This window comes from Myripristis murdjan, chromosome 9, assembly GCF_902150065.1.
Source record: "Myripristis murdjan chromosome 9, fMyrMur1.1, whole genome shotgun sequence".
NCBI classification, from domain to species: domain Eukaryota; kingdom Metazoa; phylum Chordata; class Actinopteri; order Holocentriformes; family Holocentridae; genus Myripristis; species Myripristis murdjan.
The window spans coordinates 20082788-20107254 of record NC_043988.1 but is presented as its reverse complement, the minus strand read 5'-3'; the positions used below and the strand labels follow the sequence as shown (position 1 = coordinate 20107254).

General features: G+C 39.8%; 1 protein-coding gene across 4 annotated transcripts in view; it reads left to right on the top strand.

Moving 5' to 3' along the window:
• pdlim5a (PDZ and LIM domain 5a) overlaps positions 1–24467 on the top strand; it is a 103188-nt gene that overhangs the window by 13732 nt on the left and 64989 nt on the right. For all 4 annotated transcript variants that reach the window (XR_003928749.1, XM_030059841.1, XM_030059839.1 and 1 more), the window contains exon 3: positions 12611–12762. Coding sequence is in view for 3 of the 4 variants with exons in the window: in XM_030059841.1 (XP_029915701.1) it covers positions 12611–12762 (152 nt within the window). In the remaining variant the exon portion in view is untranslated. The remainder of the gene's footprint in view (positions 1–12610; positions 12763–24467) is intronic.

Genomic DNA, 24467 nt, shown 5'->3' with positions numbered 1-24467 from the left:
TCTGTAACAGCCTAGATTGATGGTGTTGCTTCTCAAAGTGTCAATAAAATGTTTTACTGTGATCTCAGTGTTCCAGTGTCCCAGCTTGACAGTTGTCTATAAAAAAGCCATTTGGAGAAGAACTAGAGGAGGCTTTTAGCAAAAGCTCAGTTTACAGGCAGCGTGACAGAGAATGGCTGCTAAGTTTTCTTCAAGTATGTCATCTACATCAGTAGCCAGCATAGATTTCTCTACCTTGCCCATATCCAGCATTAGTTCTGCATGAGTTTCCAAATAATTATTTGCGCAGACACAGGCCGTGCATTATTATTGAGCTGGTATGAACACTTTGCAGACAGTTAGTCTATTGTGCATGTGGGTTGGAGCACTGATGCTCTGATCCACAGTGGCTTGAGCACAGGTCAGGTTCCTACCATAGAAATTGAATGGGTAGATCAGGCATGGGCCTTTGGTTCATGGCATATCAGAGTATTTCTAGGTGCTTCATCTCGCCATGGCAACAGCTGAAGTGTTCAAAATGATGGCATGGCATTGCAGAAGAGTTTGATTACATCAGCAAAACTGATGCACAGGTAATGGGAAAAAAAATCGTTTTCACAAGAAAATTAATAAAATAATTGTGAAAGTAACTTTATATCTCTTGATTTTGATTCAAATATAAAGAGAAGAACGTTGACTTTGGGAGGAGTTAACCTTACCTGGAAGGTTGTTTGTGGCTTTGCCTTAAAATTATTCAATAACAACACATCTAATTGGGATAAACAGCTCACATCTAATCAGCTAATATTAAAGTTAGCCTGAGATAGGCTTTAAATTAGCTTCCAGTAGTCTTTCAGTAATTTAGTCTGATGATTTTAATTAATTCTGTGAGATAACTTGAACTTACCCCTTCCTTGTTGCTGCGAGCTGCACACACAGTGATCGCTACAGCTGTTGCCCTGGCAAGGTGAATGATGTAGAAATACTCTGATTTGCTGTGAACTGAGGGAAGCCTGGCTGTTGATAGGCTTACACTGAATCTAGACCTGCTATTGTTTTAGTCACAAGTCTTTCTAAACACTAGACTACCCTGCCTTTTAGCACTGAGTCCATTTACTTGGCTTTCTGCTGAAAGGATTTTGAGGAAAGGAAAGAGCTCACGTCTATATATACATACACAGTGTTTGTAGAGGAGGAAAACATGTATCTGCCATTTGCAGTTAATGCATGTGAATCAATATTAAAACCTTTTTGAGGGGAGCACATTTGCTTGATCGACTGCTAAAATAATTTTAGGGAAGCTGGCCCAGGGGGACATATGCATTAAGCATCTAAGAATAGTTACACAGTTTTACAGATCAGCTCACATGACCACATCCACTTAAGAGACAAACTGTTCTTAGATCAGCACTCCTGTTTAGAGCTTTGGGATGTGGGCTAAATATTATACAGAAACCACAGACACAGCTTTTTTTTTTTTTTTTTTTTCAAGACAATCCATCGATTGGATTTATTTAATGATATTGGAATTCATGTGTGTTGAATGCATTGAGACAGTAGACAGTACGTACAATTTATACTTTACAAATTTTATGTATTCAGAACATAGTAATAGATCTGAATGTAACAAGTGTTGTGGAATCAGTGATTACACTTGATAGAGTTAGCCCGCTGTCTGTGAGTGGCCGGACAGCTAATCTATATTAAAACCTTTCTGAAGAAGAGTGCATTTCCTGGAACTCCATCAGTGATGGGTGCTTTGATGCTTCCCTGGAGATGCCTTTCAGCAGGCGACGATAACAACTGACCACATTGATGGGTCTATTTCAAAGGCAATTTTGTTCTTTAAATAACCCCCGACCCTCTCGCTGCCTCTCTCCGTTTCCCTCCGTCTCTCTTGCCGCTGCTGTTGCTTTTGCTCTCTGGCTCGCTCACACACACACACACACACACACACACACACACACACACACGTACTGAGTCGTGTATTGTTGAAACGATCTCAGCATCATTCTTCAACTCGTCAGGACATCACAGGCTGTTGACAGCCCAACCATAGTGTATGACTTAATGATACTTTAATTTATCTTAATCAAACAAGTCCCAAATCTCAGTGCGAGTCACCATCCATCTTAGTAAACGAGGTTCAGAGCCAGAATCAACAGGTTATCACTTCCTGTCCCACCAATCATTCTGTCAGTGCCTGACTGCATTTGCGTCCGTGTATGTGTGTGTGTGTGTGTGTGTGTGTGTGTGTGTGTGTGTGTGTGTGGTGTGTGTGTGGGGGGGTTGGGGGCAGACATGTTGTATTTGGCCACTGTGAAACAGACAGGACCTTTCAGAGCTTGTGGCAGTCCATAGACTTTGAGGGATATGAACTCAGCAGCAGGTTCATTAATTTTCTATTAAGTGGCATGCACTGTAATTAATTAATGTCAGTATGCTCTTTTGTACGTGTTTTAATTCAGATATGAGGTCTTGGCACATTTTTGCCCGTTGTATTGATTTTTTTCAAGCTGTGTGCACCAATGCACCAGTGATCACTTAATGGAAAAGAGAGTGACTACTCTTTCAAAAGATGCTCATCGCTTTGTCCCTCCATACTGCATGCTGACAGTTACAAGGTCCCACCACTGAGCTCATGAAGGCATTTCTGTCTACACCAATAATAGGCTGGCTAATCCATTGCTGGTGTCCCTACAGCCTCACATATACCAGTCACCGAAACCATGTTGATGTTCGATGATGAATGAAAATCACACCTGGAAAACTTTCAGCAGGAGTCTCAGTCAATAACATTTAGGGTTTTTTTTTTCAAATGTTGTTTAAAGGCATGGTCAAACTTGTCACAGCGGCGGTGAGTCGGAATTTGCTTTGCCTCAATAAAAGTCTTGAAATAGCTCAGAACAGCCGAAAGGTCATTTATACCATACCATATGTTAGATAATGACCGAACCTTACCAGTGCTTTCATCAGGTCGTTTGTCTGTACTAATAAAAGGAAGTATGGGAGGCAAAATGATGACAGCATTTTAGCCATGACACAGTATCATAATGCTGCATACCGGCGCATAAATGATGCTGAAAGGATAATCCTCAGACAGAGATGACAGATTTCACCTTTTATCTCTTTTAAAAACATGCTAATTCAAGTAGCACACGTTTTGAAAAGGGCTACTTTAACTGGAATGAGCAGTATTATTTTAGGCCAGAGAGGCTTTATAAGTCTGGCAGAACAGCTGGTGCAGATCATGACATGTACTGCCGTGAATTCACATTGAATAGTCTTGAATACCTTATTGTTTGGGCCTAATGCTGCTAAATGTATTTTCCACAGTGACTACTAATCCTGCCATCTCTCCCCTGTCTTCCTGTCAGACTATGGGCCCCAGGGGAACTATTGTGTTCTTTCATAGTGATATTTGTTGACTACCAACGCTATTACAGATATGACTTAAGTGACTGGACGGTGATTGAGAACCAAGTGCAATAGAACGACAACAAACAAACAAGAACATAAATAATTAGGATGACAACAGCCCTTCCAGTTTTTTCTTTCTATGTACTGCTTTCTCTTGAGGTGTCAACTGGACTTTTACAACAGATTCCAGTCATGCATGTGAGGACTGTAGCTTCTTGTTGTTGTGTAATGACCCAAACTCCAAACCTGAGGCCTTCTGGTGTAAAAGGAAATCACACCAGTGGTAGAGGCAAAGTGTGCTGCTGAACGAGGAGAAGGAAAAAAATATTTCTACCAGAGAAATTTCAACCGACTTTTAAACCATCATAAGTGTGCAGCCGTCTGTAGCTGGCCTGGTGCCTGGTTTCCTGCTGTTTCTTTATTGAAACTGTTCATATTCCAGGAAATGGACAGTTAAGGATCAGACTATCAGGCCTTCAGGGTGCATTCATAAAAACTTATGACCTGAGAGTGGCTGTGCAGGATTTGGTAGTGACAACAATATCTTTCTCTGGAAACACTTCTGTCATCTAACATCAACTTACTCTTTCTTTAGGCATAGCTTTTAGATTGATGCATCTGTACTCCAGACTCCTGCTACTTCTCATTAATGACTTTTAACATTGGATTTATTCACCTATGGAGTCTGGGAAATTATGGATATGATAAAGGTCAGGGCGGAAAAATGTACTATTATTGTATAATGATGTACAATACAGTATTATTTTAATGTTTTAAGGATTTTCTTGTTCTTTAAGGATTTCTCAGGTAGTGTGTTTCTCAGACAGTTAGGTCTAGATACTATTTTAAGAACACAGTGAGTTTAATTTTTGATGAAGCATCTCGTACTCTGCTATTTTGGCATCAGCTTCCCCTTTGTAATCCAAACATGAGATTTGGTGTGTTGTTCAACTTGAACTGTTACCAGAACCCCTCTAATACTTTTATTTTATGTCAAAGTCTGGGTGCTTTTAAAAACATCCTAGAGCACAGTCATGCCAAGTAATGTCACCCACAGTACTCTCTCCTGGATGTCAATAAATTATTTTTTTCACTAATTAACCTTTTTTTTTTTTTTTTACCGTGTTTTTGGCAATGCTTCTGTTTTCCACTTTACATTCCCTTCATGATGCCATTTAGACCTTCTTGTAAATATTCAGTTAACAAAACATGACGTATTCCTGGGTAACAACAAACTCATTTTGAATTAATGACGGACTCATTAAGTGTAGACTGTTGACTTCTCACAGGTAACTTACTGTGTGTTCATGTGCAGTGAGGACAATTCAGTGCTGTGCTCTCTTGACTGTACCGCTCAACGTGTTTTCTCTAAGCCCTGTCCACGCTACTTCTCTCAGCGCCATGACAATCACATCATTGAGCAGGAGTGTAAGTGCTGGCCTGCTCTGGCTTAGTAAAGGGCAATTAACTTTTACAACTCTAAATTATTTGGATTGCTGATGCTGGCACTATGTTTTTTTTTTTTTTTTTTTAACAACATAGCCCTGTGTTACACCTGGGAGTCCTCCCTTTATTTCCATGTAAAGGAAAAATCCACCACTGGATAGTTTCTACTCTCAATCTGTGAAACTCATAACTATGTTACTTTCAACACATTCCAGACGTTATTTTGTGATGATGTGTTGTGATTTATTTTTTTCCTACACTCACTTTCCCTTAACCTGCCTTGTCTACTTCTTTAGTTAGCTGTTTCTTTCCCAGAGTGACTTTTGCCACAATCAAAATGCAGCATGCCTTGTAGCTGCATTGCATTGTGATGTATCCGAGTTGTTTTGCTAGTGAATTAATGACATGAAACTCTGATCTATATCAAAGGAATCATATGGTTTTCATATTACTAAACACTCTGTCATACTTGTTTCTAAACCTCCACTGACATCACCAGAACGCAGCTGAACTTAACTCAAACAACGATCATTAGCTTTTATCACTGTCTTATTCTGGAAGAGGGGGAGGCTGCCGGCAGGAAGTCAGCTTGTATGGTAAATCCCGGGCCACATTCTCAGTGTGGTGCACTGGAAGGCTTTATGCTCCATCATGTGTTTTTTGTGGGTTTGGCAGCTATAGCTACAATGAACTATCTTATGGGAGCCCAACCCAGTATGGCTTTTCCTAATTAGGTTTCTCTGGTATTAACATACAAGCCAGGCAGTGATTATTAGGCAGTTATTTTCAGATGCATTGCATTCATTAGGTTATGTGTATGTGCATTTGTTTATTGTGCATGTGTGCCAGCATAGGCGCACACGCTGTGTATATACTGTTGCAGGAATGTCCAGTAATCGGGTTCAGACCCTTTTAAAACTTGCTGTAACTCTATATTGATGCTTAGTGGCCCCTCCCTTTTATATGCAGAATCTCCAGAGTCTGTTGAATTTGGAAGTTGGGTAGGCATCGATTCACAGGGTTTGATCAAAAAGTAGAAGGAAATAAAGTATATTTTTAGATTCTTTGTCTGAAAAGCGATTAGATAAATCAAAGTGATTTGGCTTTTCTCCAGTAGGCTAAGGTGTGCAGTAAAATGGGTACCGTCTTTCATCTAATCACTTTTTCCAATAATAGGGGTTTTAAGTTTTAAACAACCCTACCGCAACTGCCAAACACAGAAACGGCCAAAACATGATGGAAGTAAAAAATATATTCTGTCTAATGCTGGAAACAGAACAGTGGATTTTCTCGGATGAACACTGGATCCTGTTTCAGGTGGATTGTCCCTTCTAGATGCTGCAGAGTGTGTGGTTTACTTCTCTCTGGGCCATATACTTCATATGAAACCCAGCCCAGCACACTTTATTACGTGTTCCTGATGGCTCCATACATGGGGTTTGAGGCGATGTCTGCTCCTGATCCTGTCTCTGTTACGTTATCTTAATCTGTCTCTCTGTCCCACCCTTTTCTTCAACTTCTCCTGCTCTCCATCTCTACCTCCTTTTTGAACCCCGCTCACCCTGTATCTTTCTTTCACTCTTTCTTTCCATCTCAGTCTCCATCTGTCCTACTTGTTATTTTGCTGTTTTCTCCGTTGCTAAGGGATCTGAGAACTTTGGTAGCTGCAGTGCTGTTCTACTCTGCATTTTTTAGTTTATTATCCCCGCTCTTGTTAAAAAAAAAAAAAAAAAAAAAAGAGGAGCTGGCATACAAATGGTATGACTATGTTTTTGATAAGAGATTATATGGATAGAAAGGTCTTTGCCAAGGGCCTCTTAAACATTTTTAGCCTCAGACCTAAATAATTAATTTTTATCCCCCCGGATTAAAACATACATTTTTTCTTCTCATGTGGGAAACCACTTAAAGAGGACCCATGACCCATTTTCTGGTCCTGACCCAACAAAGTCCGAGTTAAATAAATAGTTCAGATAGCTGGCATATGGAAGTGGCTCTTGTGGATGTTTCGGTTACAAGAAACAATCTTGGTATTTGTGTCTCCTGTTCTCAGCATTGCGATTGTAGCGTGATGCAAACCATCTGCTCGTCATCTCTGTCACTCCTTGTGTTGAAAGCAGGCATTGTTCAAAGCACTCAGGCTGGTCAGTGTGCCTTCAGACCTGACAGTGTTCGATTCGAAGCACTCCAGCTTTATGACAACGTGTTGAAAGCAGACGTCGCTGGAAGCATTTGTGGCAAGTTCAGCTGAGAAGTTTTCAACACAGCGCATGTTTCTCTGTCTTTTTTGGATACATGTTGACACAACTCAACCATTCACTTGCTCCTTTATATGAAAATATTGCATGAGAAGGTAAAGGAGCACTAAGACAAACTGAAGTTTGACAGAAGTAAGGGCAGTTTAGATTAAGCTGACAAAAAAAAGTGGAATAAGCATAATTTATCACTGAGTCAGGATGAAATGACAGCCATGTAGACTTGACCATCAAGTTTTGCGCTTATTGCAGTCAGTTTTGTCTGATGCAGTTTTGCACAATGTACCTTTAATGTTATGTAAAGAGAAGAATGTTAGCGATGCAAATTGTTAATTTGTGTGAATTTTTCTATTCTACTATTCTGCAGCAAATTTGAATTTGACTTTTACATATGTGAACACTTTCTTAAAAGGATCGCAAATCAGGTCTCGTTGGTGCCTTTTAGCCTTTATCTCCACTGGTTCAAATTCAAATTGTGGCAACTGAGGATGTCTCACTCTCACCAGTCTGACAAGCCCAAACCACGGGAAAGTGGTGAAGTTTCTGCTCTTATTCCCAATCACTCATTCACTTTTTCTATCTGTTGTGTCTGCCATTATAGCTCGTCTCTCACTGTTGAGGTGTTTATTTAGCTGGTTCATAAAAGGGCAGATTCCTGCAGGTTTATTAATAAAAGTTATGTAATAGCGAAGACAAACAGTCGTCAAGTGTTAACGGATGTCCTTGCACATTTGCAGCTGAGCTCAGCTGCTGACTGTGAGTGTGTGGGAAAAAATAGGATGTGTGTGTGTGTGTGTGTGTGTGTGTGTGCGTGTGTATGTGTGAGTGTGTTTAGTGTCTTTGTATTATTCTCTAAAATGGATGAATAGGTATAAAGCCACTGCTGTTCTGTTGGGCCCATTAGAGCAATTTGTCACATATATTATGCTTTGTTCTGTTCTGGCTTGATCTGTTGTAAGGCCTCCTCTTGCTTTCCCTTCACTTCAGAAAATACTCATTCATTCCATTTGGTGTGTCCTCCTGTCAGCTTTCCAATACAGAGGAACACACAGAAAATGCTTGCACACACACACACACACACACACACAAACATACAAACACACAATTCACTCCCAGACACATGCCCAAAACCAAACTGTCGACAGGTAGTTTCCAGCCCCAATGTAATTTCTGTTCTGTTATGCTAAACACCTGCACCTACACAAAAAAAGAATGAAATGAATCAAATTTTGTTGTCGTCATTAATACCACATCTTAATGATGTGTTAGGCAGCAGCCATGATGTATAAATTACATGGAAAGAAAGCAGTGTTCCTTAATATATATATATATATATATACATATATATATATATATATATATAAGGCTCACACACACACATACACAGACACACACACACACACACACACACACACACACACACACATATATATATATATATATATATACATATATACAGACACACACACACACACACACACACACATATATATATATATATATATATATATATGTGTGTGTGTGTGTGTGTGTGTGTGTGTCTGTGTAGATGTGTGTGTGTGTAAGGGGGTGAGGGATGGAGTACTAATTGAGGGAAAGCATAGCTCTGAATATTTTACGGTAAGCATTTGGTCGGGAACCGCGGCAGAGTGGTTAGTGTGAACACACCCCTAGAAATGCGTCCAAATGTACAGAATAAAGAGTCCACAGATTCAAAGTACCCAGTATGTAATTTTTCCTCTCTTTCTCTTCCTCTGCTCCTCTCTTCCTCTCTCTCTTTCCATCCACCCATCTTCAATCAGTGTCATGTTGATCCCTCATCCTTTGCTGCCTCGTTCCCCTCTGCGGTTGTGAGGGGTGGTGAGTGATGTTGCGTGTGTTGGACTAATATGACTATAAAAGGTTGGGGCCACTGAGCCTTAAGACTAATCCGGGTGCAGAGCCTCTTTTATTAGCCCTCTGTGTGTATGTGTGTTTGTATGTGTGTGTGCATGTGAGTGAGTGAGTGAGTAAGTGAGTGAGAGACAAAGATAGAGACAGAGCAAATGAAACAGACAGAGCGAGGGATGTAACACATTAAAATGTCCTTACATCTATATCCATTCAACGCTTTTTTAACCATAACTGGATTTTCAGTTTCAGTGGTGGCACATTTGTCTTCAAGACACTTGGAGTGAGGTTTTGCAGGACCACTGAATTCAGTAACTACATTTGAAGCAATAGTATGCAGGTCAGCCTTGCCTGAAACAGAAAGAGAGCCACTTCACAGTGAGAACAACCACAACCACGGCTACACTACCCTGCCCATGCCCCATCTGCCCACTACATGTTCCACTGAAGTGTGTGGTGTGTGTGTGTGTGTGTGAGAGAGAGAGAGAGAGAGAGAGAGAGTTCAGTGAAGTGGTCTGTGTAGTCCTTTTTATGGTGTCAAAAGTAACAAATGACCTCACTCCCCTCTGGCCACACATGGACTCTATATATGACCAAGAATGGTCATTACTGCAGAGCTAAAAGGATCGTCATTTTGTTTCTGACGAACAATAAGCACCATTATAATTAAGGATCACTGGTACCACTTTACAATAAGACTACCCTTATAAAGCGTTTATGAATGATTTGTAATCAGGTTGTGAATGCTTTATAAATCATTAATAAATAAGTTATAAACAAGTTATAACACAGTTTTCATACGTCAATGCAGGCTCACTATTTGGCAAGATTAAGTAAAGTAAGATAAGCAACTAGCAGGTTCTCAGATTTGACAGAATAGATGTAGTACAGCAGTAACAAATAGTGAGCCTGCATTGAATTGTGTTATACCTGGTTTAGAATGGTCTATTAATGATTCATAAAGTGTTTAGAACCTAATTATAAACCATTAATAAACCCTTTATAAGGGTGATCACCAAGCAATTATTATACCATAGAAATACTTCACATCCAAAAACGTTAACACATATTTCTTTCAATATATTTTAAATAATGTACATGTTACATGAGATGAGGATTCAAAGTGACGTGCATCCGCCATGTTCACCAGCATGGACTGTAGAAGAGGAGCCTCTCGATGGCAGTGGCTACAGTGTATTTGGTGTTATAGAGCTGTGAAGTATAAAATTGCATATACTTCACAGCTAATTTTCTTGGTGTCATTGTAAGAATATTGCTCAGTGCAACTTTTCTGGAGTTCTGAGTTCATCTTTTGAATTCAGTCTGTGGGACACAGTAGATCACAGTCAAAATGGAAAAAATTACTGTCTGATTACTTACACTTTTGACTGTATATTCATTAATATGATATCAACAATTGTTATGACGGCAGAGTATAATTTGTTTCGTTTTTTCTATAATCAGTGTTAAAGCCCTTTGAGGCTTTACCACTGATTAAAGGCTCTGATTAAAGGCTCTAAATAAACTTTAGCTTGAACATATGTAGCTTCAGCATGTTCTTAACTACAATGCTTTGGCGTCATGGGAAAAGGACAAGAGATACTGTATGTGCAAGGTGCTAGACACATTTCCAAATTTGTCACTGTCCTCCCCCAGCATGCTGATAAAGACGGTTCTGGTTTATATGACAGATACTGACACAATGTACTCCCTCGCAGTGAGGTGGCTGAGTGTAAGAAAAATGATTGAAGCCACAATAACTAAAATGAATATTTTAGGATCAGATTTCCAAAAAAACAAGCAAACAAACAACAACAAAAAACATAAAAAACAGGCATTTTGGTCAGATCATCATTTTGAGAATCCAGTGTGAGACAGTAATACAAGTAACAATATAACATATGCTATACAGCAGTTACCCAGTAAAATGATTGTACTTCTTTTTATATTTCGCTTTAATCTGAAGGAAACAGGGCTGGTTTCAGTAGGATCCACACATAGGGAACACATAATTACACATTAAATATTTTTGTGTGTGCACTTAAGCCCACTTGTATGCCTGTTAAATGGTTAGTTGCCACGCAACTGTTCTCCAACACTTGTTTACAAAATATGTTCACCACTGCTGACAAAGAGATGGACAACAACGCTAGTTATGGCTATGGAAAAATGTTTTTCGGCTTTTGGCTCTAGCAGCTTTAGCCACATATGAGGTAGGTTGTACTCATTCCTCAAATGGTAGATATAATTATGATGTGGCTCAATTATCTACTTAACATCCCAGAATTTATATAATACAACATGTTGTGCATGCTTTCGTGAACCCTGGTATTTCATACCAACCCCTCTGTTCTTGAGTCTGGTTCAAATTACACAGCTTCCCCTCGAGTGGAAGCGCAGCAATTAAACTTTGTTTAGATGCTGACATTTACAGTACACCACAAAATCATGCAGGACACTGAAAACCAGAGACAACAGAATTGGAGTATATGTGTATTTTATGATGCGTGCAAACTAAGAGTCGTCTGGCTTGTAATTGCAGGTTCCTCAAAGCCAGTAAAACCATTATGTGTCTACGCCATGTAGAGTCTCATTAGCTTTTTCTCACCTTTTTAACTGCATTTTCTGTGGACTACAATAGTCTAATTGTATTTTACTGCAGCTGCATTCATTTTACTAGATCTTTGTTGTACCGGTCAAGTGTCCATTTACATAAGCTTCAATTCGTTTGCTTACGGATGGAGCCATTGTGGAACACCGAGCCTTTATAATCTAGCTAGTGCACTCAAGAAAAACACAGTCCAGTATTAATGCAGCACACACACACACAGAGGGTATGAGAATCTTTGTAATGGATACCACTTGTATGTAATTATCTCAGGACATACATAATCTTTCAGTAGGTATTAGGCTCATCAAACACACTGTATGACACAATGCTCTGTGTGATATTGAAAAATACAATATACTGTTTATGTGACATTTCGGACATAAATCATTGTTGTTTTCTGTGACAGCTGGTTTTGTTGTCACCCTTCTTATAGCATGTTTTTGTTTCTTCGGTATTTACTCAACCAAACATGGAAAACAGATTACATTGAGATTACAAATACTGCTTTTTGGCATATAGATTCTGGAAAAGTGATTCCCTGAGGTACCATTTTTACAAACAAGCTACTGACCAGGACGGGCTACATGATGTAGTGGAGAGTTTGGACACAAGGATTGTATTAATGACCACCGTCTTTTCTCTCATGCACGCTGTGGGCATGAGACCTTTTGAACTTCCTCTCGTTCTCTAACAAGCTGTAAGCTCAGCATGACAGCAGGTCGTAAAGGAAAACAGAAGGTAATTCAAAGAAGAAGGTCCCTGCTATTAGACACGCATCAGTGAAAATACAGTACAGCCACTACTGTGTGGTAGATGCTTAGGTCTGTCATTACAGCTGGCCAGATATTTATGTTATGTGATGGATCCATAAATCCTGTGGTAAACACAGAGTAAATGTCACCGTACTTCCTAAGGCACCTTACCCCACCCAGTGACCATAATACCGATGGTGATCTTGCATGTGGTGGAGATGTTGAATATATTTGTGGTTGCTGTTGTTTTTTTGCAGCTGACAGACGGTGGGAAGGCAGCCAAAGGTGGTATTGCGGTTGGAGACCTGGTTCTGTCTATCGACGGCATCGCCACAGAGGGCATGAACCACCTGGAGGCCCAGAACAAGATTAAGAGCTGCGCTGGCAACCTCAGCCTCACCCTGCAGAAGTAAGAGCAAAGCTCACACACAAGCTTGCACACACACACACACACACACACACACACACACACAATCAGGCACACATATATATGCAATGACACACAGATGTGCAAAATGTACATGCAAAGATGTACACACAGATACTGACAAATACCCCACCAGGGCCAGTGCTCTAGCTGGTGCCAAATTGCATGTCTAGCTTCACATCAGCAAAAACTCTATTGTTCGGCCAGGGAAATAGGCTCTGGAGCCTATTTTGCTGGCCCCAAAAACTTGCTGGTCTGCTGATAAAAGGGGCCGGAAAGCTGAGTAACATTATTTACACTAGTTGAACGGGCATTAAAGAACAATCAGCAGCAATGACAACAAACCATAAAAAAATGAGAGAATCAGTTGTCCGAGACACCAAGGCTTTTCTGGAAATGTGGCGCAAAAGAAAAATACAGGACGAGTTGAAAAGTTCACAAAGCAAACTGAAGGTGTACGAGGAAATTAGAGTTGACTGGAGAAAGCTGGTATTACTCAAACTATGGACCAAATAAAAAACAACCTGAAAGAAATAAAAGAAGGAATGGACTACGAGAAGCATACAAAATAAGCAGAGCAGATGGTGCAACACCCACATCCAGTAATCGTGGTGTCGTCCTTCATTTTGCTTTAAAGTCAGTGGAAAAGCGCCGGTGATTAGAGCTGACCTCTGGCACGAATGACACCAGTGGCAAAGGGGTTTAAAAGGTTTTACAACTAAAACTATATGGGCAACTATACATCGCAGCGCACCTGACAATGAGCTAACTTATGAACTTCATAAACACCCCATGCAGCGAGTGTGAAGACATTTATCTCGGTGACATGGCAGGATCCCGTACATTCCCTTGCAACCTCATGCAATCTCCCCATCAGCCCCTCTCTGCATCAAATTAAGAGCCCGTGCTTCCCTTTTCAACCCCAGACGTCCCTCACGCAGGCAGATGTTCACTGTTGTTGTAAGAGTTAATCTTAAGCTGTAACACGTCATGACACCATTAGTTCTGCGTGATCTCCCATTCCCTGAAGGAAAGAGGGAAGGGAAATAACTGGAATCACAGAGAGGGGATCACACATGTGGACCAACCCCGTTCCCCAAGGTCTACTCTACCCAATCTTGTTGTACAGTGGTGCTGATTTATCATGACCAGTCATGTTAAAGTGTGTCTGTGAAACTCAGCGTGTGTCTGACCTTATTTCGCTGTCATGTGGTTTAAATTGTCTGGTTCATCTTGCTTTCTTTTTTGTTTTTTGTTTTTTTTGTTGGCAGCACGTGTGTGTGTGAGTGTGTGTGTGTGTGTGTGTGTGTGTGTGTGTGTGTGTTTTTCTGTGTGCATTTTTTTTTTTTTATAAAACAATGTGAAATATTCAGGACTCCTCCACCTGTCTTCATAGTTATGTCATAATGAGTGAAAGAACAGATATACAGAGGAAAATGCTCTGGTAAATTAAATTAAAATGCATCGCATCAAGATGCTCAATTTCTCTTTCTGTCTCTATTTTGTCTTCCCGTCTTCCTGCTCATCTCATCATCAGTCTGCCTTTTCTATCTCTGTATATTTTTATACAGCTCTGTTTCTTTGAGTTTCCCCATCTCTGTCTGTCTGCATGGAATTCTCATTCACTCTCCTCCCTTGATGCCTTTTCATCTTTCTCTCTCCTCTCCCCTCATTTAACTCTAACTGAGCATGTCCTCTAATTTCTTTCCAAATGATGACAGACTAAAGATGTTTGCTTTTGCTCTAATGGAGGAAAACACAGAGTGCAGCACCACAGGGCTTGCAGGAACTCAGGCCCAGTGTGTGTGTTGCTGTTTGTACATGCATGTGTGTTTATGTTCTCTGTGAGTGTGTGTGTGTGTGTGTGTGTGTGTGTGTGTACTGTATGTGTGAGTGACAGAGAGAGAGAGAGAGTGATCTCTTTCTTTATGATGAGGGAAGCAGGTCTTAGAATAACACTGAGGTAAAGGTCATGGTTGGATGATTTACCTGACATGAAGGGGAGTCCATATTACGATGGATGGTTCAGGTTTTTACATGTAGGTCAACAAAATGACCACATTTACTTTATGTTGAATTACTATTGCGGGACTGCAATTCTTTATGCATGGAGCAGGAGTAATGTTTTGATTTACACACACACGCACATACACACAAAAAACAAACAAAAAAAAAAAAAAACAACATAGTTCACCTCAAATACAATTAAAAGGTATTTTCCTATACTTACATTTCCGTCTATCTAGAGTTTGTGTAGATTTTGCAGTTTCCAATCTGCTGCGACCTTCTCTGTCTCCCAGCACCTCAGAACAATGGGACTGGATGGGTATACATTTATTAAGCTCAAAGTATGAAACATTTTCGTGTAAAAAACAGCAACAGCTGTTTCCAAAACCAGTGACACAGATACAGATGATGATCTGCAGCTCTTGGCGCCGACGTTTTGGTGGGAAATATGTCTTGCCAAAGAACACTGGCAAACTGTATCGAGCCACCTCAAATTTGGAACTGGTTGGGGCAGATGGAGATTGCTCACTAGTGTCATTGTTTTTTGGAAAGAGCTTTTGGTGTTGAGGCTTTCACATTTACTCCATTGTATTGGGATGCTGGGACACAGGGAAGAGTGCAGCGATCTGGAAACCTCGCCAAATCACACAGAAACATCTGGACGGAGAGATGACACTAGGGTTTTTTTTTTTGTTTTTTTTTGATACCCTGGGTGAATAGGATAAGGATGGCCAGGATCCTGCAGACCAATTGTTGAAATGTGTGAATTGCTATACATAGAAAAATGTTTGATACAACTTGTGTCAAGAACTTTCTAATGGAAACATCATCCCCCCAAAAAATATTCTCACAGATTAACCGTTACCTTGTTCTTTCTAAACAGGAAAAGGACAGGTATAATTCATGCTGAGAAGCGCTGGCTTAGAGTTTACTTAGTGGAACGATACTGCCACACCCTGCATCTGCTTATATAGTTTGTCTGCCTCAAGCTGCATGAAAACATATGGATAAAAAATACTGAGAAACGAATAATAGATTCAACATAACTGTACTCTATCTAATGTCTGGCACGGTGACAGAGAAGGCTGATTTGACATGCTCCCTTGCAAACTCCTTTCAGAAGTGAAACTTGCCTACGCAATATTCCCGATCGCTTCAACCGTCACGCTGCATATTTCATGTTATTACTCATTAATTTTCCCATCGCCCACGGTTTTCAAATGCAGTATCGACCATAGCAAGAAAGGGGCTATTAACCCATTTAAGCCCACCGGCAACTATAGTTGCCGAAGTCTATGCCTGTCATTTTCTACTCAAAATAAAAAATCTATATGTTACTCATATAGTTTTCTTCAATTATATGATAGTAGACAACTTAGACAAAGGTTTTAAGAAAAAAAAAAAAGTTTGCAAGTGCTTCCTGTCAAATGACATCATCGACTTCATGCCCCTTCCTCCCGAGAACATGGCGGCAGCAAACCCTCCCAGAAAGAGCTCATTTTCTTTAAATTATGATGTTTTCAACCCTGATATGTATATATGTATTTAATCATACAAGTCTCTTGAATAACCCAAAAAAAGAATTTTGTACCTGGGATGAACAGTTTTTTGTTTATGGGCAAATTTGTGCAAGCGGCAACTATAGTTGCCGGTGGGCACATAGCTTGTAACTACCATGGGAAAACACTGTTTGCAATATTGCTCATGAATTACTTATTTTAAATTGTAGAATGATGTACAATGGCTCATTTTAATCCTCTTAGATTACCTTTTCTAACTATATAAGGACACTGGTGTTCAAAAGCCACATGTCCCTAGATTTTGACACATTCACACACCTCATCTTGCTCGCTGCTAACATAATCGAGCCTACTTTGCTTTAGTATTGAACTGAGGCAAAAAAAAAAAAAAGACTGTTGTCCAATTGGAGATGCTTTTCCCTTCATACACAAGCACTAACCCCAACCAATGCCTCCACCCCCCGACCCAGTTCCCCCATTTGGTAGATAACACACACACACTCTCCCCAGGACCTCTCCCCAGTCCCCCCCAATCTCCTCCTCTGCTATATGTTAGCACTTTTCATATAATAATCAGGTACCAAATGAATAATCATGTATATATCCATGGATGACATAAAAGGAAAATCAGTTTTTAGAGGTTTTAGGTCATGTTTGAAAAATGAAAAGTCCATACTGTTTTTACATGAACTACAATTCATAATGTTTATGTGTTATACGATGTTTATCTATTTCACATGCACTTTATCATTTCTAACTTTTTAAGTGCTTTTTAAACTTGTTATGGACTTTTAAAAAATGTTAATGACCCTTTATGAAATTCTTGTAATTAGTTTACATTTGCTGCAATTGGTGCTTTGATGTATCCAACTTGTTCCCACATTTTTGTCAGTTTTGGATTGACAAAGTGTTATTTAATGTTTTAAACCTTTGAAATGATATTTTAATCTTCAATTTTGTGCTAACACAGATTTGAGCTTACATGTAGCTCCAGCATAAAGATTGTTTATCATATAGAAAATTGCTGGAATATTTTTTTTTTATTTCATGATTTGATTTGACCATTGTTTAACATGTAGCTTAGAGGAACCAGGATTCGAACCGGCAACCCTATGATCATTGGGTGACCCCATCACTATCTGCCTGGGCCAATAATTCATATCCATGTACAGTTTTAGATCAATTGCTCAAGCCAAGCTGAGGAGATACAATGGCAGCTTACCAGCCATTGATTTACTGGTTTAGACCTTGATACAAGGTATGTGCCCACCGGCAACTATAGTTGCCAGTCATTAAACTGCTATTTTCTTCCAAGCAGAGTACAAAATGGAAAAAATACATACATAACATGATTGTTAGTGACTCAACTGACATAATTATATGCATGAAACCTTTGAAAAAAATTTGGGCATAAATGGGTTAATTTGAAATTGTGGACGTTTGTTTTCCATTATTTCATTAAGGCGCTAAAATAGCTGCCAAGTGCTAATATAATTGAATAACTCTCATGTAAGGGTGTGCTTGGTTTCAGGGCCTGTTATAGGATTATCTGTTCTACATTGCTCTGTGCTTTTTTGGAGACATCGGGCCTTGAGTTGATTCACTCCCTATTGGAAACATATGGGATGGCTTGTTTCATTAAGTGGCATTATTATATTATTATGGCCCCTGCAACCCAGGCAGCCACTTTGGGGACAGCTGGCTCCTGATTCTGCTTTACTGCGATACTTTGGGCTACAGAAGATTGAGTATAATCCCTGTGCTTTCCTCAGATCCCATTTACAATGAGAACTAATATCAGGCTTTCTGTTTGCTGCTTGGCATTCATATGCATCAGAGAGAGAGAGAGTTAAACACGTATAGAGAGAGCGCTACGCCTTGGCCGACATCTGGACTTTAATGGGTGTACGTGCGTAATGGAAAGAAACAATCTAGTCGCCTGTTTCTGTTAGTTTTTATAGGCATCTCTCGCTTCTCTTTTCACTTTTTCCCTCCTGCGTGTGTCTTTTGATTGGGTTTGTCACTGGGTCAGACAGCAAAAGGAATGATAGCAGTGGAAAGAAGATATGGGGAAATGGTAACAATGCATGTGGTGTATGTGTGTGTGTGTATTTGAAGAGGAGACAGGTTGTTATTCCTTTTCCAAATAAACGGATGATTTAGGAGGAAGGATGGGGGAGAGGAGATGGGCAGCAGATGTGAGAACGAGAAGGAGTGAGATGAGAGAGAGGAGCGAAAGAATGAAATCTCACATGAGCATAAAGACAAAACGTGCATTGTGTAATACTCGGTTTCTTTGCTTCTCATGAGCAGCGTATGAAAGAAGCTCCTTGGTATTTTTAGATTCATTTTACAAAGTCTCTCTCTACAATCCATCTGTAGTGCAAGGGCTCAAGCTGCTGGTCAAGTCGCTTTTTGCTGGCAAAACCTATTTTTTTTTTTTTGTTTGTTTGTTTGTTTTAACTATTGATGGAAATCTCACATAAAAGCTTTACCTTTTTTGAGCATAAAGCAGTCCCTCCAGGATTTCGCAGATTTGTGGAGGATTGTCCCATCCTGAAATGATGCTTGATTTCACAACAGCTTTTTTGGCCGGTTTTTGCAATGAAATTTGAAATTGAATTCTAATGTAGGTTGTTCCAGTGAGAATAAAACAGTAACGGTAGTAGTAGGAGAAGGAGGAGGAGGAGGAGGAGCAATTATTAACAACAATAATAATTGTTATTGTTGTTAGTAGTAGTGGTGGTGGTATTATGTGCAATTTTACATGAGGCTGTAGTAAACCACACAAAATGTCTTATTAACAGAAAAATATTTTACATGGATTTTACATGGATTCTAAAGCAATTTATTTGAAATGTCGGTTTCACATACAAACAGGTGTAGGAGTGCAAATTGTTCTGGCAACTCCTTTAATGTTTTGAGAAACTTGAACAATGCAAGTGCGCAACGATGCATTATCAACTACTAGTATGCAGGTTTCGCTCACAGTAATGACCACTACAATAGCATTTTCTAATTTGACTGCAATACCGGCATGTGCCACTGTGGCGCTGAAGGCATTGCTAAAGAAGGATAAAACCTCTGTGTTCACTACTTACAGCCAGGCTAGCAGTCTGTTGTGGAGGCAGTAGCGGAGGCTGAAATACAGAAATAGTACAGAAGTACTACAGTTGCATGTCTAATGTGTATCAGTACGTGAATCAATAACTGCACCTCAGTATCCGAACTGTGAATTATGTCTGATTATGATCAGCGATGCCTTTATCGGTATTGGTGCATCCCTAGTTGAGAGGATCCTTAATAATTAGTTGATCACTCAGACAGGAGGCAGCTATTGCTCATGCAGCCTGAACGCATACATCATGATCTATATCAATTGCTAGGAACTATTTTGGCTTCATCACACAGTGTCTGGTAATGCAGCGTGTAAATTAAATTATATGGCTGTAAGTCTGTCACTATTTCACAGTGTGACACACATTGTCCATGTTTTGAAAGGAGATCAGCATTACATCCTTTCTGTGACCCACTGGAAGACTTATGTAACAAACACAGAAATAAAGTGATTCAATTAAACTGCCTATCATTAGCATTTTTCTTTAACAATCAAACCATTTATTTTCCCCTAATATATTTCTTTGAGGTAAGTAAAAATTCATTTCTCACAGTTCTCACAGTGAATATCGGAAGCGTGCGGTGTTTCACATAACACATTGTTCCCTGTCTGAGCTTTTTCCTCTCTCCAGGAATGCTCTCTATATTGTTGGTTAATAATAGCACTTCAACATCAGCTTATGGTCCTCGACCTTTGGTGCCTTCATGTCCCTCTCTCTCTGCCAGAGTCTGACTGTGTGTTGTGTGAGCTGGTGGGTATGTGTGTAAGCATGTGTGTGTGTGTGTGTGTGTGTGTGTGTGTGTGTGTGTGTGTGCATTTGGCAGAAAGGAATCAGGATACCCAAGTTTAAAGGTCCTTTGTGGTGCTTTTGCACATTTTCACCAACTCACTACACTGCACGCATAATTTATATCACTGCTGACCATTTTCCTATCCAGAATTGTAATCCAGAATTCACAGAGCACAGTGGTTGTCCGGAATATTTCAACAACAGAAGTTCAGGTTTGCTTATTTGTAAGGTAACTGACAGAAATACACCTGGATGGGATGGATGGGCTATGATGGATTTAACTATCTCAAGCAAGTTTACAGTCTCTTAAAGCTGGCTCTTATACTATACCTCACTTAAAGGAATGGAGACATGAATGGCTGTCTGGAAGGAAGAAAAAGTGCATCAGATTGCTTGGTATCCCCTGTGCCATTGCACGCACACACACACACACACACACACACACACACACACTGATAAACTCTATAAAGCCCTCATTTCTCCCTTTTGGCAGCAGAAACAGAGACAGAGACGGAGAGAAAGAGATGTATAGAGGTATAGAGGAGAGGGCAGAACGGGAAGATGGATGAGAGATAAAGCTAGAAAGATGGAAATTGACGTTTCAAAGCCAAGTGTTTCTGATCAACATCCCTCAAGTCCAAGCAGTTCCTGTAAACTTTAGATCACCCTGTTTGATCGCACAGAGCGAGAATGTTAGAAAAAAAGAAAAAAAAAAACATCACTGTCTAAATTCAGATTCATAAATCTTCATAAATTTTTACTATCAGTGCTGTTGGAAAGCTGTGGGAAAAAATACAATTGATTTGCTAGAAACATTTTTTCCAGTGAATCGCTTTTCCATTATGATCATCAATGTCAAACTCAGTTCTATTTGATAAGAGCAATAAAAGCAACTAATATCTTGTTAGCTAGATGGTCTGTTTTACTGTGTGGGTGATATCAGACGCATATGGAGCACATCTGTTCTGAATGCACACACACACACACATACACACACACACACACACACACATTCAACTGTAGCAGGCAAGAAAACACCAATATGCGGAAGGTTGAACAGGGGTAGATGGACAAATTGATGGATGAATGGTTAGAAGGACAAGGAGGCAAAACATGAATTTTAACTGGACTGAGGGGAATGACATGTCGATGGAGGGCATGACAGAATGAAAAATAAAGGGAGGGAGACAATGAGAGGAAAGGAAGAAGTAAGGCAGATTGAGAAAAGGAGGATGGGAAGGGAAAGGAACCAAATGTGCTGAAACATCTGAGTAAAGGAATAAGATATAGGTTAAAGGAATAATTCATCCAAAAATGAAAATTTGTTCATTATCAATGCTCACATCAGCTGAAACATCAGTGAAGGTTCCACATCACCAAACACACAGCTCTGCTCAATATCAGAAAAATAAAGGCCTTGGGGAGGCCAGAACTGGTTCTCTAGAGTTGCAAAAATTAACCATAAAATTATTCTAAACAGCTTGTGCAGCATATTTCTGGAAACCAAATGGCTGCACTGGGCAATATTTACCTCATTATTTTGTAAATTTTCCTCAATTGCAGCGCTCTTGTCGATATGGTGGATCATGTGCCCCTCGTAAACTTTTACAGTCGCAAAAAGAACTCATCCAAAAATAACGTCAGGATCAGCAAAGTGGACCGTGAAACAAAAGCAGCTTTTTGGTGACTATTTTAGAAACCAAATGATACAGTGCTACTTTGCGTGGAGATGGCAGAATGAAGAGAATCAACATTTTAACAAGCTCATTGACTAAAAGTTATTGCATATGCATGACTTTATGCAGGAGAATATAATACAATTTGACTTTCCCGTGGCATTTATGACTCTATGTGGTCGTTCAAGCTCACTTGATGGCAGCATCTGCCTGCATGTGCAAAAAATCAAGGAGATAATGAGGCAAATATTCCATTTTTTTCAACCTGCAGTGCAATTGCTGGGCATCAGAACACTGTGCTGCGTGAGCTATTTCGAGTAATTTTATAGTCACTTTTTGCCTTTTTTGTATCTCCAAAGAACCACCTCAAAGCACACTGCTATTTAGACTGACGGGGAGTGAGTAGGTAATGACCAAATTTTCATTTTTGGGTAAACTGTTTTCTGGGAGAAAGTGGTGGGAGTAAATATCTCAAAGCAGACAGAAGGAGGGATGACTCCTCAGTGCTGATGGCTTCATCCTGGAGCGGTCCCACTAGCACAGTGCAATCACAATGTTTCAACACTTTAATTATGCTCTTTAGCAGCATAATTATTCTCTTTAGAGGGACACCAAAGTATTAAACTGTTCATTTCAACCAGTCATACCGTGTCTCAACAAAACTACCTTTGTATTTCACGGTTACACACGCTGACTGCCCGTGTTTGACTAAACGCTTTATTCCCCACAGTCAAGTCTATTAGACACCCGGTACACTATTTAATGAGTGTGTGTGTGCGTTTGTGAGTGTCTTTGTGTGTGTTTGAGTTTTTTTTTTTTTTTTTTTTTTTTTTTTTTTTAAGAACAGTCTCACACGATAAGGTCTTGTGTGTCGGAGAGAGGTAAAAGGAGGTAACAAATGGTGCTTTTGACGAAACACAGCTGACCTCACACACTCACTCATGCACATCAGACACACAATACATGCAATTTATGCAGCTAGACACACAAAAAGAGGGAGTGATTCAAGCAAACAAGCAATCACACAAACAAGCAAGGTTTTGAAACAGCTTTTGTGTTGTGCTGAGTTAATTGGTTCCACTTCGGTCCTCTTTTTTTTTTTTTTTTTTTTCCAATCAGAGTGGAGATCTCACTTGTTGTAATGGCCCCAAACAGGATAATGACGCTGTTTGAAAAGCATGGTCTTTGTGACTAACAGGCTCAGTGGTGGAATAGTCAACCTGCAGATGTAAGAGCGCAGCCTCCTGTGTTTATGTAGAAAACCACAAGGACAGGACACAATAAGTCATAGGGATGGATAGGCACAATCAGATTTCAGATTTATCTTTCTTTTGCTGTAATGCTGGATTATGAAACAACGGTCATTCCTCTCAAGTGACAATGATCCACAGACACTCTCTCTCTCTCTCTCTCTCTCTCTCTCTCTCTCTCTCTCTCTCTCTCTCTCTCTCTCTCTCTCTCTCACGCACACATCCACAAGCTCACACACTTGAGTTATTTCGAGTCTAGAAGTGTGTGTTGCTGTCAGGGCTGGGGTTGGGCGAGGGAAGGTTGGGATATACATTTACATTTTGTTTACATTGTGTTCCCAGAATGGAAAACAAGATCCCTGGGCTGTGTATGTATAGTATGCCAGTACTCATGCCAGACCGCTTTAGACTAGAGTTGCCCAGTTTACCCCTGGGACAGTGTAGTAGTTGGGTCCTTGGCACCTCTATGACAGTGTTTGATGTCCTATTATCAATTTTCAATTTGTACAAGTATCTGAATTCATAAACATATGACTGTACCAAAACATTAAAGTAAAAAATGTAAATGACTGTGCAAACCCTACCTTTTTATTGACATCAGAAATATGAGAAAGTATGAGATACATATTTGCTCATTTGATGCATGAGAGGGCATTAGTTGCCTATTTATAGGCAAGAGTGATACTTTAATCCAATCATCATTCTCCTGAGTTACTTTTTGAATTAGAACCTAAAATGGGCGGCATGTTTCTACTGGAGTTTGACCTGCATGTAACTGGAACATATTTTGTTTAATGAAACAGGATGTACAGACAGGGAGATTTGATTTCATAGTGACAGTGCATTTGCTCTTTTTCAATCAAATGACCTGGGTTATAAACCTCTGTGTTGACTTCTGCCCTGCTAAAGTGACTTTGAACAAAGCAAAAAAGGAGCATGTAAGTGATAGAAACTTGATCAGTCATTACATTAAAAATTAAGAAGCCCCAATTTAATAATATGACAAAAATATTTTTTTTTTTTAGATTTGGCAGCCAACCTACCTGACACATAAGGATGGATAAAAATCATACAAGATAACTTGTCCAAATGAAACATTTACAGCAGTAATGATACTTATTCCTGGCCAGTGTAAACTCCTGATGATGTTTGCCTTATCCCTACTTTGCCTTGTCTTGATAAATCTGCTTCATCAGTTAGGGGAACACATAAGTGAAATTTGTACTGTAGCTGCAGAAATTCACAGCCTTATGCAAATCCTCCTTACTAATACAAACACACACATACACACCACTCGCTGTACACCTGCCAGTGTCACTTACTCTG